The sequence below is a fragment of the Poromitra crassiceps genome (genome assembly GCF_964638095.1).
Source record: "Poromitra crassiceps genome assembly, chromosome: 13".
NCBI classification, from domain to species: Eukaryota; Metazoa; Chordata; class Actinopteri; order Beryciformes; family Melamphaidae; genus Poromitra; species Poromitra crassiceps.
In genome coordinates, this window is record NC_139644.1 from 26,433,963 (window position 1) to 26,455,623 (window position 21,661).

The 21,661-nt window shown below is 46.0% G+C and overlaps 1 protein-coding gene across 1 annotated transcript in view; it reads right to left on the reverse strand.

Moving 5' to 3' along the window:
* cacng2a (calcium channel, voltage-dependent, gamma subunit 2a) overlaps positions 1-21,661 on the reverse strand; it is a gene marked incomplete at both ends in the record, with an annotated part of 76,082 nt that overhangs the window by 9,520 nt on the left and 44,901 nt on the right. The window contains one exon of the mRNA XM_083649878.1: positions 14,061-14,144. Within this exon, the coding sequence (XP_083506004.1) occupies positions 14,061-14,144 (84 nt within the window). The remainder of the gene's footprint in view (positions 1-14,060; positions 14,145-21,661) is intronic.

Here is a 21,661-nt window from a genome sequence, read left to right on the forward strand (position 1 = left end):
CACACACACACACACACACACACACACACACACACACACACACACACACACACACACACACACACACACACACACACACACACACACACATCCTGCTCTTGTCATTGATTGGCCACAGTAACAAACAGCACACATGGTACAGAGGTAGGAAGCAACACATTAAAAATATTGTTACTGTAAGATTTTAAAATACGTGTTTTTCTTTCACTTTTTAATTTGACTCACTACATTTCAAAAGCAAAATCGGCAAAACAATGTTCTAAAACGTTGGACCCACAGTCCTTTGAAGATCATAGCAGCAGGATCTGTTGTTAAATCTGTTCACAAACGTGACAAATGTCAGTTTTCAGTCCATTTTCGTGGCCTCATTCAAATGAATAAGAAGTAAAGAAATCCGAACTCTAAACTGCTCCAGCTGCATCTGATCTCACTGGATAGTTTTTATTCTGGTTTTCATGCCGGTCAGTAGACAGATAACCCCCCATGTTAAAACTAAGTCGAATATTGCTTTAAGTCAATTGAAGAAAAGAAAAGGACTTTTATACTTTGACTTCCTGCCCAGGTGTGTCTGAACGCGTGCAGACTAGACGGACACATGCGGGCGCTGTGTGGTAATGAGTGATGGAGCCTCATTAGTGCCACCCGGCCCCGCTGTCCTGCCAGTCTGCGTGGCGTGTGTGCCAGGCCGCTCGCAGAGACGCAGGATGCTGTGTTACCCTATCAGAGACGCAGGATGCTGCGTTACCCTATCAGAGACGCAGGATGCTGCGTTACCCTATCAGAGACGCAGGATGCTGTGTTACCCTATCAGAGACGCAGGATGCTGTGTTACCCTATCAGAGACGCAGGATGCTGTGTTACCCTATCAGAGACGCAGGATGCTGTGTTACCCTATCAGAGATGCAGGATGCTGTGTTACCCTATCAGAGACGCAGGATGCTGTGTTACCCTATCAGAGACGCAGGATGCTGTGTTACCCTATCAGAGACGCAGGATGCTGTGTTACCCTATCAGAGACGCAGGATGCTGTGTTACCCTATCAGAGACGCAGGATGCTGTGTTACCCTATCAGAGACGCAGGATGCTGTGTTACCCTATCAGAGACGCAGGATGCTGTGTTACCCTATCAGAGATGCAGGATGCTGTGTTACCCTATCAGAGACGCAGGATGCTGTGTTACCCTATCAGAGACGCAGGATGCTGTGTTACCCTATCGATTGGCACGACTGCAGCTCGGCACCGGCCGTGTCCGAGGTACTGGCACTCTGCAACGCTATATTGGCTGACAGCACTCTCACACAAACAGCTTAATGAGACACCCAAAACCTTCAAGCCCGTCCTCGTGCAAACACACAAACAGCTTAATGAGACTACACACCCAGAACCTTCAAGCCCGTCCTCGTGCGATCGGCTCAGCTGGAGTCTGGGTGCAACTGAGCCACCTCAAAGGATGCAGCTGATCATGCATTAACACACCACACAATGGAGGATCACACTGAACAGCAGTCAGTTTAATAGCCCAGAAACGCGCACGCGTGCACACACACAAACTGCCCGACTGACATCACTTCCATCACAAATTGTGACTAAGATAAGATGATGACAGGATGACTGCCTGATGAGTGATGACATCACAGTCGAGCAATTGCGTGACATCATTTACAGTTGAGTGACTTCACTCGGCAGATCTCGCGAGACTACATCTCGTGCTCCTACACAGGAGGATGAGATGGATTCGCCCAGGTGACTTCTCACCACTGCCTAATCCTAACTAACCCCTTCCAGGTGACTTTTCACAACTGCCTAACCCTAACTAACCCCTTCCAGGTGAAAACATTTCAGGTGAACTCTCGTGCTCATACACACAAAGTCACTTATAGAATATGAAAATATGCACAGCGTTCTCCTCAGAAAGGCATCTCTTTGAACCTTCTCTCCTTTGCCTTTCTCCTATGTCTTACTCTCTGTCTCTCTGTCTCTCTGTCATTGACAGGGTTGAGAGGAAATTAGCATTGGCTCTTAATCGGGCTCCAGCCCTGAATGTGCTGATGTGCAGGACGGGGTCATGCTAATCAGGTGCCTCAGCTCCCAGGCACATTGATTTAATACAAACGCTTATAATCCTCCCCCACGCCTCGTCCTCCCCGATACCCAGCCCTGCTCCGTCCTCGTCCTGACCAAGAGGCTTGTTACCCTCCCCACAGGGTGGACAAGACCTGTTTTAAAGGCAAGCAGTGTGAAACATAGCATTGGTGTGTAAAATTCAAAATGTGCAATGGTTACACAGCGCTCAGCCCCGAATCTAAGGTCCTCAGACATGGGTCTGCTGTCCATCCCCCGTACCAGACTGAGAACTTTTGGGGACAGAGCCTTCAGCGTGGCAGCCCCCCACCCTCTGGAACTCTCTCCCTCCTGAAATCCGTAACGCCCCGACACTGGACACTTCAAAACAATCCTCAAGACCCACCTCTTCACTATGGCCTTTTCCCATGAGTTAGTTTTAGTTTAGCCATCCCTTTGTTTTGTTTTGCTTGTTTTTGCCCCTCTCTCCCTTAATCTCTTTCTCTTGGTTCTCCTCCTTGCCCCTCTCCTGTAAAGCGACCGCTATATAAATTGACGTTATTATTATTATTACACATTATTACGCAGCATGAAGACAAATTGCAGTTTGACTTTGAACTGATACCTGATAAATAAATACCAGGGATGAGTTGCTTCTCCTCTTCTTCCCCGTCTGTGTCTGTGTCTGTGTCTGTGTCTGTGTCTGTGTCTGTGTCTGTGTCTGTGTCTGTGTCTCTGTCTGTGTCTGTGTCCTGACTGGTATTCATGCACCTGAGATAGATCCAATATTAAAATTGGTGCTGGTGTTACGTTTAAATAGCTGATGTGGGGGGAAATGGTAAGACCTATTTAATTTGCTGCCAAGCATCTCAACACCCCTATAATTCCTCTGTGAGTTATTTGGTGTTTTCTTTTATATATTGTTGCCAGTTTGGTGATATATCAAGAGTACTTGTACTCAGTACAGTTTTCAAGGCCAAACTGACGTTAAAGGCTCATGTTCTTACAAGTTCAATATAAATATCTACTGACCTATCTGAGAATACTCCAAATCATGCGGTAGCAACAAACTGAGCAAGCAGCAACAACAACAACAACATTGTCATTGTCGATGAATCTGTCAATTATTTTCTTGATTAATCGATTAGTTGTTTGGTCTATAAAATATCACAAAAGGATGAAAAATGTCGATCAGTGTTTCCCAAAGCCCAAGATGACGTCCTCAAATGTCTTGTTTTGTCCACAACCCAAAGATATTCAGTTTAATGTCATAGACGAGTACAGAAACCAGATAATATATAAATAGTTTTTTTTCTTAAAAAATTAAATAAAAATTATAATCTCAAACCGCTTAATTGATTATCAAAATGGCAATTAATTTAATATAGTTGACAATAAGTAATCAATTAATCATTGCACCGCTAATAGACACACCCAGTTCCCATGCTAGTCGTTTGGTGGTCTTAGAGAATAGCGCAGCTAGTCCTGCCACTGAAAACTGTCCTGTCATATTAACATACCATCACATGGCACCACTTCCACCCATCTCCCTCACATCAACACACACACACACACACACACACACACACACACACACACACACACACACACACACACACACACACACACACACACACACACACACACACACACACACACACACACACACACACACACACACACACACACACACACACACACACACACACACACACACAGCACACAGACGGATCAGTGGAACACTGTGTGAAAGAATTCCCTCACACTGAAGTCACTTCACATGACAGGCCCGCTCAGACAATTAAAGTCCCCCCCCCCGCAGACCGCATTTCAATTACTGTAATTACCCTCCACTCCACTGCTGATGTCCCCATAGATCAAGCTGGCCCGTCTGTATGACAGCGCCGTGCCCTGCTCTCCACTAGCTGCCGCAGACCACACACACCAACACATTCAGCTGCCTTAGCACAGCACAGGAGGCACTGCACTAGCGCCTCCCCTGGTCAGTCGGTGCACCTATTCGGGGTGGAAGGGAACTCGTGGGATTAGCGTGATCCTCCCACGTGCTACGTCCTGCCGGTGAAGCTCCCCGCTGTCAGGTGAACAGAAGCGGGTGGAAACTGCGCATGTGTCGGAGGAAGCATGGTGCTAGTCTACGGCTCTCCCCAGATCGGCAGAGGGTGGAGCAGCGACCGGGGCAGCAGGGGGAAATTGGCCAAGTACAATTGGGGAGAAAATCGGGGGGGGGGGGGGGGATCAGAAGAGAAAAAAGAATATGGTTGGTGCAATAAGGCAGATTCTGAAAAAAAATGACAGCTGACAGCTCCATGGGCATTAGCATTGGGTTTTCTGTATTATAATAGCTGTGGATTGTAAGTCTACTGTCATTTTAGTTAGCTGAGAAGCTATTATTTTTGAACCCCTTTAGATCTATAACATGGTTGAGTAGACAGAGATCATAACTTTGCTTGCACCCATATGCACAAAAAGCAAGCTCCACCCCTGCGGCAAACCAATCTATCAATCTAGCCTCGGTGTTATCATTGCGCACCATTACATCTGCACACACAGACACACATGGTACCGCAGGCCCAGACACACACACACACACACACACACACACACACACACACACACACACACACACACACACACACACACACGCAAAAGCCAAAATTAAGAACATATTGTTTATTTAAAAAAGATTATAAATGTGAAAAATATGTTTTGTATAATTTGTCAAAAAGTCAGAGATCACTCTGTGCACAGATAAGATGTGGCATCCTACCATTACATATTGAAACAGGAAGATACAGAGGGGTAGCTGAGGAGGATAGAATATGTGAATATTGTGAGTTGAATGAGGTGGAAAATGAAATTCATTTCATTTTATATTGTCCTTTGTATCATGACTTGAGAGAAACAATGTTTAAAAGAGTCCATACTCCTGAGCTAAATATGATAGATAGTGAGAACGGAGTAATACTCGAATTTCTTTTTGATAATATTTTTGCATTCTCTGAATTTCTTTCTAAAGCATGGGACAGGAGGAGAAGGTTGACGTATAACTGATAAAGTAGAGTTTATTTTCTATTTATTTTTTTCGTTTTATTTTCGTATTCAGCGCAGGTATGTATGAATGTATATGTATGTATATGTATAGGCATATTATGTCTGCATGTATATATACTCTCTAATTTGGGCTGCACTGAAAGCTTCTGGTGGGGTAACATACCAGAATGTTATGTTTTGTTAAATATTGAATGTTGATGTGTCTGATAATCCCATGTGGGATGGGTCATGTAATTGTCCTGACACGAAAATAAAATATTCATTCATTCATTCATTCATTCCTTCATTCCTTCATTCATTCATTCATTCATTCATATTCATTAATTCATTCATTCATTCATTCATTCATTCATTCATTCATTCACACACACACACACACACACACACACACACACACACACACACACACACACACACACACACACACACACACACACACACACACACACACACACACACACACACACACACACACACACACACACAGACACACACACAGACACACATGGTACCGCAGGCCCAGTCCAACGCTGCAATAAAAGCGCTGGTCCAGTCACAAAATCTCTTGGATGCTTACAACTGTATCTGCTGCTTACACTGCACAAGAAGCCTTCTGATCTTCATCTACAGTGAGAAACCACAGAGTAAATCAGACAACAAGTCCTTTGTGCCTTTCTCAAATATGCACAGTGTCACTGGAATAGAATACAACCTTTGATTGACTGTGATCTAGAAATAGGCTATGTCCTGGACACAGTTGTTTGGCCTATAGCTTTGTGCAGCAGTAGAGGCCATTGGCTTTGGTTGCACATGGGTCCACTTGTGTTTCTAGCTTGCAATATCAATACTTATTTAGATTTTTAATAAAATCATACACTGTTTGCGAGCTTGTCATTATATGGTTCTATCTGACATTTTTTTTTACATTATTATTTTTATTTTTCTGATATTTCCCCCCATTTTCTCCCCAATTGTACTTGGCCAATTCCCCCTGCTGCACCGATCGTTGCTCCTCCCCCTCTGCTGATCTGGGGAGAGTTGATCCATGAGGACGTAGAGCACAGCAGGATCACGCTATTCCTCCCAGTTCCCCTCCCCCCAAACAGGCACCCCAACCGACCAGAGGAGGCACTAGTGCAGCAGCCAGGACACATACCCTTAATTCGGCTTCCTACACACAGACACAGCCAATTGTGCCTGTATGGATGGTAACACGGGGGCTCAAACCTGTGAACCTCGTTTTGGTAGGCAGGGAATCCGGACACCCCAATGTTTTCTTTCAGTTATCAGTTATCTACATATTCATGATCTTCTAATGTTACTTTATGAAGAACCTTTTGGGGTCAAACATAAAAAAATAAAAATAATACGCCAACATACTAGTTTTATCAAATCTTTGATGCTCAGTGTCTCTACCCAGATAGAACCTTACCCTTTGCTCACACCTGACGCTTAACACATTGAGTGCCAGCCATTTTTTCATCCTGTAGGTAAGTTGTGCCAGGTTTTTTTTTGAGGATTCTGGCTCATTTTACAAGAGCCGAGGATTATTTTCTGTTAAGAATTCATGAACACCAATCATCTAAAAATAACTAATAGAATGTGTGCTTTCTCTGTCTAAAAGAGTTAGTTTGCAGAGTTAGTAGTTATGTAGATATTAGCCGTTTGAGTACAGCATGGTTTCAGCGTCTGGAAATTTATTCAGAGATAAATGGCTTTTTGTGAAACAGTCACTTTAACCATTCATTTTTGGCATCAGTAAGACCGTCAGACATTCTAAACAATAGTTTTGAACAGTAATTTCCTCCATAACAACAGGAAACACCCCTCTCATTCAAACTCCTCCCTCCGTGTGTCTTCTCCTCCTTCCTCCTGGCTCTACAGCGGGCGTGTCAGAAGCGCGTTGCTGCTGCCTGCCTGCCTGTCTGCGTGCCTGCCTGCCTGCTTGCCTGCGTGCGGACGCTCCTTGTGCGAGTCAAGATGGGCCGGGGAATGCGTGGGCGATGGGCAGATGTTGATTCTGGCCTTTCTGAGGTGTTTCAAAGTGTGTTTCACCTATAATCTATTTTGCAAATCGCTCTCCGCTCTCTGTGTGCTGCTGCCTGCGCGCGGCCGCTCTCGGGCAAGACAAGTCTGGAATGGATTACTGTAAAATCGCCTCGCCATTTCCTTGAATGGCTTGCTCCCGCGGCAGTTTTTTCTTTGATTTCGCTCGTCTGGGGGAGCACTGTCAACACTTAGTGGGTCGGTAAAATAGATTATACACATTCTCTTGCTCCAATAGTGATCTCGAAGATGTAAAAGTTGTTGATTGATGTCCCACCGTCAAAAAAAAAAAATGTTTATGTAAGACGAGATATCTCGGCTCTGGCACTCAAGCGTTGGATTATGTAAGACGAGATACCTCGGCTATGGCACTTAACGTGTTAACATAAGCAGAGCTCATGCTTAACCGGTCACACAAGAAGCACTCCTGCTCCTGAGTCTGTAGCTGTCTGGTGTTTCCTGCTCCTGAGCCTGTAGCTGTCTGGTGTTTCTTGCTCCTGAGTCTGTAGCTGTCTGGTGTTTCCTGCTCCTGAGCCTGTAGCTGTCTGGTGTTTCTTGCTCCTGAGTCTGTAGCTGTCTGGTGTTTCTTGCTCCTGAGTCTGTAGCTGTCTGGTGTTTCTTGCTCCTGAGTCTGTAGCTGTCTGGTGTTTCTTGCTCCTGAGTCTGTAGCTGTCTGGTGTTTCTTGCTCCTGAGCCTGTAGCTGTCTGGTGTTTATTGCTCCTGAGTCTGTAGCTGTCTGGTGTTTCTTGCTCCTGAGTCTGTAGCTGTCTGGTGTTTCTTGCTCCTGAGTCTGTAGCTGTCTGGTGTTTCTTGCTCCTGAGTCTGTAGCTGTCTGGTGTTTCTTGCTCCTGAGCCTGTAGCTGTCTGGTGTTTCTTGCTCCTGAGTCTGTAGCTGTCTGGTGTTTCTTGCTCCTGAGTCTGTAGCTGTCTGGTGTTTCTTGCTCCTGAGTCTGTAGCTGTCTGGTGTTTCTTGCTCCTGAGCCTGTAGCTGTCTGGTGTTTCTTGCTCCTGAGTCTGTAGCTGTCTGGTGTTTCTTGCTCCTGAGTCTGTAGCTGTCTGGTGTTTCTTGCTCCTGAGTCTGTAGCTGTCTGGTGTTTCTTGCTCCTGAGCCTGTAGCTGTCTGGTGTTTCTTGCTCCTGAGTCTGTAGCTGTCTGGTGTTTCTTGCTCCTGAGTCTGTAGCTGTCTGGTGTTTCTTGCTCCTGAGTCTGTAGCTGTCTGGTGTTTCTTGCTCCTGAGCCTGTAGCTGTCTGGTGTTTCTTGCTCCTGAGTCTGTAGCTGTCTGGTGTTTCTTGCTCCTGAGCCTGTAGCTGTCTGGTGTTTCTTGCTCCTGAGTCTGTAGCTGTCTGGTGTTTCTTGCTCCTGAGTCTGTAGCTGTCTGGTGTTTCTTGCTCCTGAGTCTGTAGCTGTCTGGTGTTTCTTGCTCCTGAGCCTGTAGCTGTCTGGTGTTTCTTGCTCCTGAGCCTGTAGCTGTCTGGTGTTTCCTGCTCCTGCGTCTGTAGCTGTGTGGTGTTTCTTGCTCCTGAGTCTGTAGCTGTGTGGTGTTTCCTGCTCCTGCGTCTGTAGCTGTCTGGTGTTTCCTGCTCCTGCGTCTGTAGCTGTCTGGTGTTTCCTGCTCCTGCGTCTGTAGCTGTGTGGTGTTTCTTGCTCCTGAGTCTGTAGCTGTGTGGTGTTTCTTGCTCCTGAGCCTGTAGCTGTCTGGTGTTTCTTGCTCCTGAGCCTGTAGCTGTCTGGTGTTTCCTGCTCCTGCGTCTGTAGCTGTGTGGTGTTTCTTGCTCCTGAGTCTGTAGCTGTCTGGTGTTTCCTGCTCCTGAGCCTGTAGCTGTGTGGTGGTTCCTGCTCCTGAGCCTGTAGCTGTCTGGTGTTTCTTGCTCCTGAGTCTGTAGCTGTGGGGTGTTTCTTGCTCCTGAGTCTGTAGCTGTCTGGTGTTTCTTGCTCCTGAGTCTGTAGCTGTGTGGTGTTTATCATGTAGAGAGGAACACACCTGAGAGGCTGCTCTGTTCTAATGACATCCTGGTCCCAGTCAAACACGTCCTGCAGACTCTGATCTCACTTTAATACCAGGACACTTTCTGTCACCTCTGTGTTTTACAAGCCGCATCGCCTCTCTATTCCCCATTAATAAGATATAAAGTGAGAGTGCTCGCCTCACTCGGTCAACCAGGACAAAAATGACTGGCTTTAATTTATTGGCCCGTGTCTGTGTGCTGCGTGTTTTATGTATCAGTCGATGACTTCCTTATTTGTTGCCTAGGTTACCGCACCGCTACAATCCAGGTCTCTCTCAATGGCATCGCAGCCGAGCGAGATACCTGCTAAGGAAAATACTGGGGCAGTGGATTTGAAACGTTTGTAGATTAACGTCAACCTTGTCACCAAGTGTTAGCACGTTATGTCAAGCCCTCTGAGGTCATGTGATCACGTTAAAGCCCCCCGGTGTTATGCTGCCCCCTATCTTCAGATACAGGCTGCTTACTGGAGACTCCATGCCATGGAGACTGGAGACTGGAGACATGGAGACTGGAGACTCCATGCCAGGCGACAAACTAGCGGTCTCATCCCCTCCTCTGCCCTGCCACCACCCCCCGCGTGTCCCTGCCCCAGACCCATTGATTTGTTCGGGGGAGGCCAAAGCCAGTTGAGGCCAGCATCCAGTCTGCAGCGAGGCCTCAGGGTGACGAAGGCTGTGGTCCTCCAACAGCCACAGGTCTGTGCTTCGGTCGTCAATGTCAGTGGACACCCTCAGATCAACGCAGGCAAAACACCAGGATTAGAAATGAAGGAAAATGCCCTTCAAAGTTCAGAAAAGTTCAGTGAAATTGAAAAAACAAACAAAAAAAAGAAGTGAGGAATATCCCCTTTTTTCCTAATTCTTTTAAGAAGCAATATCATAAAAAAATGAAAAAATAAAAATAAAATCAACAACGGAGATGGACTGGTTCGGGACAGAGGAAGGAAACAACGTTATCAAAATGCCCCTAAAATCAGATAAAAAAAGCCCTGTGAAACAGAAAGCTAATCTCTTACCCTGGCATGCACCTATGGATGCCCTGCACACCCACATCCAACCACCTCCCCCCCCCCACCACACACATACGTAAACACTATTAATGCAATCAGATATTGGGAGTCAGTCAGTTACATAAGTGTCTAATTGGCGGCCATATTAATGCATACACATAGAATGTTAAGACACAGGACGATGACAATGGCAGGTAGACAGATACAGTAATACTGTAAGATAAAAGAAATACTCTAAGACAAACATAATGGACAGTATCTACTTCATGGGTACAAAAAGCAGCGCCTCCTCCATATTGAGAGGCTACCAATAATAGCGGATATTGAACAATACCTTGCTAACTGCTTGGCCCTTCTCTTAGGGAGACCAGCCACCTGAAGGCCTCTCTTCCTCCCTGTTACACTGAATAGATGCATTTTCAGCTTCTAGTGTATTAGTAGCTTGCATAACTGGGCATTTTCTTCCCCTCTCTCTCTCTCTCTCTCTCTCTCTCTCTCTCTCTCTCTCTCTCTCTCTCTCTCTCTCTCTCTCTCTCTCTCTCTCTCTCTCTCTCTCTCTCTCTCTCTCTCTCTCTCTCTCTCTCTCTCTCTCTCTCTCTCTCTCTCTCTCTCTCTCTCTCTCTCTCTCTCTCTCTCTCTCTCTCTCTCTCTCTCTCTCTCTCTCTCTCAGCTGCTTAGCGCCCAGTAGAGCAGTGGATGATGGGAGCTCCGACATGGCATGATCTAGTAAAAAGCCACTGGCGCTTTCAGTGTGCCTCAGCTGGCTTATATAACCCTGTGTGGATGAGCCAACTGCCTTGCTATTGGGAGAAGCTGAGGACTCATGGCACAGACACACACACAGCCAAGCAGCTACTGATATGTGGTGTGTGTGCGTGTGTGCATGTGTGTGTGTGTGTGTGTGTGTGTGTGTGTGTGTGTGTGTGTGTGTGTGTGCGCGTGTGTGTGATGGGGTGGGGGGAGCCAGCTTTAGTGAAACTGCTTCCCGATTTTTATTAATGTTTTGCACACCAACCAAAGCGGCAAATATTACGAGAAATATCGAATTGCAGAGCTGGAGAGCCCACCCCCAGTTCTAGATGGTGGTGCAGTAGGCCTACACATATGCATTGCCAAAGTCGGTGCAGGTCAAGATGTACGCATGTGCGAGTCAGAGTTGCCAGTCAAATGCTGGTCAATATTAGATTAACGTTAGCTTGCTAGCTGTTGTCAAATTATAAACGTATAGAATGTTATCAATGTTATATTGTCAGCTTGCTTGCTGATGCGGAAGAATTGCTAACATCACTGTTTGGTTGCTGCTCGCCTGCCTCGTTCACACTGACGGCTGTTCTCAGACACACTACTATAATTGTCGAGGTGTCAAGATAAAAATCTTATTAAAAAATATTGTATTTATCTTTCGCACAGAAAAATATCAAGTCTTATTTTGAAGGCTAACTGGAAGTCAGTTTACTTATTTTGGCTAGTTTCATAGAACTGCACCGTCTTGAGCATGTGTACGTCGAGAACTGCATCAGGGGGTGGGCTCTCGGGCTCTGCAATTCGATGATATTGAATATAGCCTTCCTTTTTTCTGCGCCGTATGATGACATCACCGGTGTGTGTACCCCCACCCTCAATTTTGGCGTGCGACCCCCCCCAGCTCTCTCCCTCTCCTTGGTGTGAGAGGCCCGCCGTCTCATTCCTCATTATGGAAAAAGCAGGTGTGTGTATGTGTCTCATGTGTAAAGGTAAATGCATTACCTGGTGTAACACTGAGGGCAGACGCTACAGATTACACACATGACACCATATACTGGCCATATACTTCCTCCTCTATGACCTCCTCCTGCTCTACAGTAGCCTACTTACACACAAGCATGCAGGAAAAGCATGTCTAGAGACAGAGGCACTTTATGCCCTGAATCATCATGGCTCACTTTCTTCATTGCAACTCTTGACACTAATATTATGGGTGTGAGGGGAAAGAGAGGCAGAGAGCGAGCGAGCGAGAGAGAGAGAGAGAGAGAGAGAGAGAGAGAGAATGATACAGAGAGGCCTGACCTATATAGGAAGGAGGCTGAAATATTTATGGATGTGAGTGTCCTAATTGGCAAGCCACTGGGAGCACTGCGGCCTTCTCCTCCAATCACAGTCTGGGAAGAGGTTAACGCGCTTGCGCCACGCGCCGCTCGCGCACTGGTCATACGCGGCGGCGCGTTTGGTCCGAGGGCCCGAGCGCCGCCCTCTGCCCCGCGACCCTGTCATCCCCAGCGAGAGAGACGCTGCGTGGAGAGTGATCTGCCTTCGTTAAGGCTCCGGCATCGTTACAATCATTACCAGAGCTGTTATCATAACTGCTCTCTCTGGCACATACGGACAGGAACAAGCGCTCAGAGCGCTAAGTCAAACAGCCTAATTGGCTGGGCTTAATCTCCAGAACTGGCACGCACTGCTCGCCTCTCTGAGAGGCCTCAATTAGCGTCCGTCCTGATGGAGACCAGGAGATGGACACACTCTGACTTCTAGATTCAAACCACTGCAGGCTGAGACAGTAGTGTGTTTATGTGGCATGACAGATCAGCCATACTCTAAATCCAATGTGCCAAAATATATATATATATATATATATTATAATGAAAATGGCAGTATGAGTGTCTTGCACCAATGACCGCTGCTGGCAATAGTCCACTGTCAGCTGTAGACCAGTGATTTAAAGTTTCTGCATGACTATAATTTAGCATGACTGTTATTATACATATGGTTATTATAGTAGTTTGGTATTGGTACTGTTATTATAGCACTAAACTGCTATTATGTAAGGCGTAATGTACAGCAAGCTAACATCACAGAGAAGCAAGGTGAATCAAAACCCCGACATGAGGCGGAGGCTCCTGTACATTATGCTGCTTATTACACGGCTGCATGCTTACCAAACACATTATCATTTGACATAAAACACTGATTTAATTTTATTTTAAAATAATACAAAAGCTTTTGCCAAAAACTAGTTAAACAGTAGGCTACTGTAAACATAGAAGCACCTTTAGCTGGCATCCGCAGGCTACACTCAGAGCTGTATAGAAACATCTTTAGCTAGCATGCATGGCCACACTGTAACAGAAATCTAACCATCAAACAGTAAACGCTATTCAGCCTCTAACCAGCATTAATTCTGTGTTTAAAGGGTACACAGCCGACTGTAACAGTGCACGTTATGTTACACACAGCCGACTGTAACAGTGCACGTTATGTTACACACAGCCGACTGTAACAGTGCACGTTATGTTACACACAGCCGACTGTAACAGTGCACGTTATGTTACACACAGCCGACTGTAACAGTGCACGTTATGTTACACACAGCTGACTGTAACAGTGCACGTTATGTTACACACAGCTGACTGTAACAGTGCACGTTATGTTACACACAGCCGACTGTAACAGTGCACGTTATGTTACACACAGCCAAGCTGTAAAAACAGACCAGCTGCTTGGCAGGGCTCAGCTAGAGCTCAGAGACGGCAATGAGTGACACGTGGGCCAACAGCGCTTACTGCTCGAGTCTGAGAGCCACGGAAGTGGGACAAAACCAAGATTCTAAATATTCTGAGTAAATGTCAAGTGAGCATGGGGGAGATTTGTCTAATGTGATTTTCCCTTTAGGTCATTTTCTACAAAATAGACTTTGACACACAGTAGAGCAGCAATACAAATTCAATGTCTTGTGCGTGTGTGTGTGTGTGTGTGTGTGTGTGTGTGTGCATGCACGCACACGCGCACGCAAGCACGCACACACACACACACACACACACACACACACACACACACCAGCCGTCATTTGTTTTGTCGCGGTAACCAGGGAAAGAAGATACTTACGTAAGAAGTACTCAGAGGGGTCCGCTTCGTAATCTGTGTCTTCAGGAAAGTGGTCTATCTGTTTGCACATCCCTTTGTAGCTTCCTGTTGGGGGAAACAGAAACATAGTTCACAACAGTTCAGAGAAGAGGCTGCAGATGACGGAAACAGATGATATCAAGCAAACTTCTCCAAGTTCTTCAACCCTGGTCAGTGGTCAGGTATTGACAGACCAGCCTAACCCTGTCACGCTCATGAAGGTCAAGTTCAGGATCAGCCATCCAGTCTGTTTTGCCCACCCCAATATAATGCATACCATGCAGTTTGATTACAATTGGCTATATTGGAAGGTAGGTATTGGAAGTCCTTGACCTGAATTTATTTCTGATGCAATATTTTGATTGGATTCAAATAATGGGTGAATATTTTATTATCCTGGGTTTCAATGGAGAGTTTTGGTGTCCCATGGTCTCTAAATGTTGTTTCAAAGGCTTTCCAACCCCGTTGAGAATCCTACAACAAGAATGCAAAGTCTCTGTGAGGGAGCAGAAATTGTGTTGGACCACAGCTTTGCCATTTTATGTGCGATCACACTGAATCTTTCAGGAAGTGCGGGTGAGCCGGATTTTTTTTATTAGGTAATTAGGCCAGATTAATGGCCGAACATGCGATGCTGCACAGCCTCCACTGTTCTGCATGGAAGCTACAGTACACTGGACGGGTATTCCGCTAGTAATTGAGAAACACTAAATGCAATTTTTGGAGAGAAAAAAATTGGGAAAAAGAAGAAAATCGTCAAATTCAGAGACATTGAATATTGAAATTTGGCTATTGGCAGTTTCAAACATCAACCTTTGCCCTCAGACTCACATGAAGGGTAGTGATGCAAGCGCTGGCCTGGTTCTGTTGCTCATACAGACCAGAGGAGGCTCTTCAGAAAGGCCTGCGCACCAGGCTTCTCCACCAGCAGGTGGCGGCTTGTAAACAAGAGCGGCACAGCTGGTGAGACCTGGAGCCGCTCCAACTGCTGTGCGATGGGAACCTCGTCTCTTAATGCTGCTTCATTTGGCTGACACCTCGCTGCCCAACCACTCTGTCCAACCAGGAAGCAGCCTGCTGGCTCCTCTCTCCTCTCCTCTCCTCCCTCCCACCACCTCCTCCTCCTGTCTCCTCTCCTCCAACCCCACCACCTCCTCCTGTCTCCTCTCCTCTAGCCGTGGACCCTCAAAGGAGTTTTGGCGTTGATGAGACCACTGAAGGTCACATGGCGGGGGAGGCGCCCCCATAAGGTGGCCATTACGGTGGCCGGCTGGCGCGACGAGGAGGCAGATGCCTGGGCGTGCGATTGGACCAGATTAGCGTTTCATTAACTTCTTCATCTCATCTCCCTCCAGTGTCCCTCTAATTAGGTGAACAGGTGTTTGTTACCGTGGCGCCAGGTGTTGCTGGGGGGGTCTTGGCAGCGAGGCATGATGGGAACGGCAGGGTGTGGTACTTTGTGGACCGAAGGCCTGTAACGGATCCGGTCACATGGTGATGACCAGTCAGACACTAGAGACACTGTCATCTGAAGAAAGAGCCATCAAAGAGTGGTGGATCAGCCCTTCCCCCTGTGCACAGGGTTTGTGTCTGGGCCCCCTGCAGACTGGCTGCAGGCTGGGCTCAGGATAGCTGTATTTAGCGGGGGGGGGGGGTCTTTGTTTTGATTGGATAGCTGTATTTAGGGGGGGGGAGATCTTTGTTTTGATTGGATAGCTGTATTTAGGGGGGGGGAGATCTTTGTTTTGATTGGATAGATGTATTTAGGTGTGGAATCTTTGTTTTGATTGTCTCAATGTCACTGAGTTTAGAGCCAGAGAATTGGAGGGTTTTTTCAGCAGTGGTGGGCGAGTGTGGGAACCTCAGCATGAAATACCAACTAATCCTTGGTGGACAGAGTCCAATGTGTGGACTGCCTGACTGTCTGTGTGTGTGTGTGTGTGTGTGTGTGTGTGTGTGTGTGTGTGTGTGTGTGTGTGTATGTGTGTGTGTGTGTGTGCGTGTGTGAACGAACGTGTGTGTGTGTGTGTGTGTGTGTGTGTGTGTGTGTGTGTGTGTGTGTGTGTGCATGTGTGCATGCGCAAGCGTGTGTGTGTGTGTGTGTGTGTGTGTGTGTGTGTGTGCGCGCGTGCGCAAGCGTGTGTGTGTGCGCGAGCGAGCGTGTGTGTCCACTCCTTCCTCTCACCTTCTCAGTTCTGGCCCATAATCAAAAAACACTTATTGATTTCCATCAACAAGCTCTGTGGCAATTAAGGAAAGGGAGAGGCAGGGAGAGACGGAGAGAAGCAGGGAGAAAGAGAGCGTAATGGGAAAGAAAGAAAGATAGATAACGGACGGGCAGGGAGCAGAGAGACATTTTGAAGGACAGAGGGAGAAGATGGCGTGGGAGGTGGAATACATCAAGTTTGAGTGTCACAGCTTAGGCCCCGGTAATTGCTGAGCCATGAAAAAGCCCTCCAAAGTTCAATGGACCTGCACAGTGTTGAACTGGAGGCTTTTGATAGACGACATAAAGTTCCTCTTTCAGCAGCAGACTGAAGGTCAACGGTTGGACTGGTTCCAATCAGCTGGACGTTGGAAAGTGCTCTCTCCCCACCCTTAAAGGATGGCTTTACTGATTATCAACCCACTTTGTATCATATATAATCTCGGTAATATAAGCACATGGGCAGTGTTTACCATTCTCTCTCTGTTTTCCTCATGGAGAAAAATCCTCCCTTTCTCTGCCTGCAGAAACTCCCGCCCCTGCCAGCTGCAAGTCATTAAGGGGTTGTTAAGGGTCTCGATGCGATTCTCCGTGGATGTACGCATACTTAAAAAATAAAAATAAACAATAACAGCTGCCATCAGAGCACATTCCGCATTTCGAGCAGAACTTCCGCAGTTCCGTTGTGACGCGTTGTGACGTAAAACGCGTCACAATGGAGCATTTTGCCAGAGGAGGAAATGGAGGAAAACGGAGAGAGAAGGTAAACACTGCCCTTGTGCTTATATATTAATGACATTATAATGATACAAAGTGGGTTGCTAATCGGTAAAGCCATCCTTTAACTAGCATGGCACCTAATCCTCAGCTTGCTTCAGGGGCGACGCGTGGCAACGTTCAGAACTGAGCCGGTGCATAGTAGGTGCAGCTACTCCCCCTGGTCGCTGCTGGAAATACACAGTGTGTTCTTCATCAACCCAGTTAAATAAACTTTAAATAAGAGGCATTTAGAGGGTGGGGAGAGCGCATTTATGTGCTTTTCATTTGGAGCATAATTTCACTAAAAGATGACTTGTGTTTACATACGACTACATAGTGCGCTCCCAGCGGACATGTCTGAACAAACTAGCAGTGGCAGCAGCCTGCACAGAGAGCACTGTGTGTGTGTGTGTCTTAATAGCATTAACATGTGGGTGTAGATTTGGTTTGCAGCTGGCCCGTCCCGTCCGCAGTTGTGCGATTTGTAATAGCAGCTGTGGAGAGCGGCCTATTGGAGGTGAACCTCTTCTTCAATCATATTTTTCGTTTTAACAAACAAATGACAAAAAAGAACAAGAACGGGACAGCTGCAGATATTTTACCAGATGGTCACGACATTGATCTGGACAATAGGAGATGATGGACAAATAAACAACAAGAGAAAAAAGTGTACACGACAGTAGTATCACTTCTGCTAATGAACTCCACACTTATCTGCTAGGGTGGGGTCAATGTACTGTAGGGATGGGTCCCAGACCTTGTAGAAGGTATCAGTTGTTGAGTGAAACATACACGTGAGAAACTCCATAGGCATGATGCACTGCATGATTATTTGGTGCCAGTTTTTCTTCATTGGCGGCTTTTCCTTAATCCAAGATAACAGAATGTTTTTTCTTGCAGCTTATGTTAATAAATTAAACAGTCATTTGTGATGTGTATAAGCTTCCTATGAGGAAGGCCAAGAATAAGGCAGCCAGAGTCTGGATCCAACTCCACACGAAAGATCACACTCAGCTACCCAACCAATATCGTTCTATTTTAGAACGTGAGCATACAGTGAGTATAATCTCACACCCTCAGTCTTGCGAGAGGGGACAGGCTAGCATTCATTTAGTGAGGGAGGCTGGGTGAGATTGGGGTACACGATACACTTTCCAGGAAGAAAAACTAATAGGATTTTGATATAAAAATGCGAAGAAAGTAACAGTCATTTGGAGGCATTTACTCTTCAATAGGTGTTCAATAGGCGTTATGACAGGAAGAATTAGCTAACAAGGTGGAAAAGTCATTTTGCATTTCACTGCAACTTTAAGGGCAAATCAAGTCAAGTTTATTTGTATAAACCTTAATCACAGTTATAGTCTTCACATGCCCATGCTTTAACAGAGCAAAAGAAAAACAATCACACCCTCACCTCCTCCAACCTTCGACAAGGCAGCAGTCTCAGGTTAGCATCCAGTCGCTAACTGTAGCCCACTCAGCCTGACTGAACAGCTATGAATCAACTGCTAATCATGTGCAGAGCTGCTAGGAGGGAGCAGGCAGTGTTACCCAGGATCCCCCTGCTGGGATTGACCCGTCAATGAGCCCCCCAGACTCTTTTTGGGGAGAGGGGTGGGGGGAGGGTTTAATCTCCAGATTAGTCAATCACCCCAGTCACCTCTGGCCACCCCACCACGCCCCCTACAGTGAGAATGAGCTATGGGCTCACCTGTGTCGCCCTCTGTGTCGCCCCCTGTCCTCCGTAGCCATAAAGCACTTCATTACCACTGAGCCCGGGGAGACACAGAAGCACTCAACAGTGGAGGGGAGTGGAGGGGTTGTTGTGGCAAAGATGAGTGAGTGGGGGATGTAGATTTATAGTCATTGTTGGAATGTAATGAAGTAATAATACAGTACTTAAGTATTTTTCCAGAGTACCAGTATCTGTACAGTACTTTACTTGAGTATTTATATTTCTGTCAACTTTCACTTTTACTCCACTACATTTCCCAAATAAAATTTATACTTTTATGGTAAAATGGTAAATGGCCTGCATTTATATAGCGCTTTTATCCAAAGCGCTTTACAGTCAGTAGGTACATCATTCACCCATTCACACACGGATGGCGTCAGGTTACCACGCAGGGTGCTGGCACACCAACAGGAGCAATTTGGGGTTCAGTGTCTTGCCCAAGGACACTTCGACATGCAGACTGGAGGAGCCGGGAATCGAACCACCGACCTCTTTTATCCAAAGCGATTAGTGGATGACCCGCTCTACCTCCTGCCCCCTACTTTTACTCTACTACTTTTACATTTGCCCTAAGCATCGTAGTTACAAAGTACTGTAAAATCAGAAGATTTTACAGTAGATTTTACAGTTTGGTAGTCTGCAAGCAGTTTTGACGAATCAGTGCTCCTAGCTTGTAAGTTACGTTAATCATGATCCACACTCCATTCCAGTTGGTGGCTGTAATGCAACCTAACGTTTTTTTGCCAACCGCTATAAAACTCAAGAAGATTTCCACTCAAGCCCAGGCATGTCTTTTACTTGCTTTTGTATTAACAACATTTACATGTACTGTACTTTTACTTTCATTACTTAAGTACATTTAATATAAGAAAATTACTTTTGATACTTAAGTACAGAAAATATCAGCTACTTTAAGATTTTTACTCAAGTAATATTCTAATAGGTGACTTTGACTTTTACCTAAATCTTTTTCTGGTAATATATCTGTACTTTTACTCAAGTATGGCTTTCGAGTATAGGCTACTTTATACACCATTGTTTATACTATAGTGCCCACCTCAGCGAGCCTCTGGGTCTTATGCAAGGGTATAGGGCCAGACATTTGCGAGGGGGAATAAAGTAATAATAACCATAGGGTCTGGTCCTGAGGGACTGAGTTTATCTGGTCAGCGGCGAGCCACATTACCACAAGGAGAATCTATTCCTGGGCCTCTGACGTCATCGTGTTGCTCATTATCCTTGTTTTAGGAGAGAGCACTGTGATGTTCCCACACACACACACACACACACACACACACACACACACACACACACACACACACACACACACACACACACACACACACACACACACACACACACACACACACACACGTGTCTGGTTCATGGAATTGGCCATGTAACAAAGCCCATAGCTGCCTCAGGTAGGTCCAACAGAGGTAGACTGACTGAAGCATATTTTTGTTGCTGTTGTTGTTGCTTTCTAGCAGAGATGGGGACTTGGACTTGAAACTTGGACTTGCGTCGCACTTAAGTCACACACACACAGTGACTTGAGACTTGACTTGAGACTCGTCCTCAAAGACTTGAGACTTGACTTGGACTTGAGGTTTCGGACTTGTGAACAATCATTTTATTTTTATTTTATTTTTTGTTGCATTAACATGAAGGACATGTCTCCTAATATCCTCCAATCAATGCTGATACTGTATGCTAATAGATAAAGGAGTGAGGATAATACAGCACATGCTTTGAATTCCTTAGTTTTAGCTATGCAGTGTTCAAAGCAGACCGGATGGCATCTAGCAGATGATCGAACGCTCATCCATAAGAGACTTGAGACTTGACTTGGACTTGTGACCAAAGACTTGAGACTTGACTTGGACTTGCAAAAAATGACTTGTGAGCATCTCTGCTTTCTAGCATATCTTCTCTTTTTTTAACACAATTTCTATTCACACACAGGCAGGGATTACTGAGGGATTATTGGAGATAATTGTGAGACTTTTATCCAACTCATTTGAAATCTGCTATTATTGCCCCTGTTAGGCATGATTATCGTCACTGATGCATCACACTCTTATACTATGCCTCAGATGTGTGTAACCTAGCATCACTAGCAGGTTCCAGGGCAAACCGTCCTCCTCTCTCTTTCCCCACACTGCAAAACATCTCCATTTTAACAAGTCATTCAGTCAAAACAAACTAACCCCAAAAAAATCTGTCATTAGTTCATATTAGTCAGACATAAAAACGTACAAAAATAGAGTCCAGGTTGAAAAATACCAAAATTCTCCTTTAACTTGTATGTCTTCTGCAGTGCACTATATAAATGACCACTGGCTCTCATCAGATTGTACCTGCTTTCAAATCTCATCTGCAGACAGGAAGAGAACAGGAAGGAAGCAAGGAGAACCGCTCAATCCATACCGGCTGGCCAAGGAGACTCAGACCCGCCCACACGCTAAAGCCTCCAGCGGTAATCAAACACAATCACAGTTGCCACAGCTCTACAAACAGACAAACAGACAGACAGACAGACAGACAGACAGACAGACAGACAGACAGACACACACACACACACACACACACACACACACACACACACACACACACACACACACACACACACACACACACACACACACACACACACACACACACACACACTGTGTGCTACAGACATAGACACAGCTCTGCAGACAGAGTTCTACAGACAGAGAGTTCTACAGACAGAGAGTTCTACAGACAGAGAGTTCTACAGACAGACAGCTCTACAGACAAACGTTTGATGAGACACAAACAGAGAGGAGGTGCATGATGGGCAGGGGGAGAGGGGGGTTCAGGACTCTCGACTGAGTAGGAGGAGGCGGAGCTGTTTAA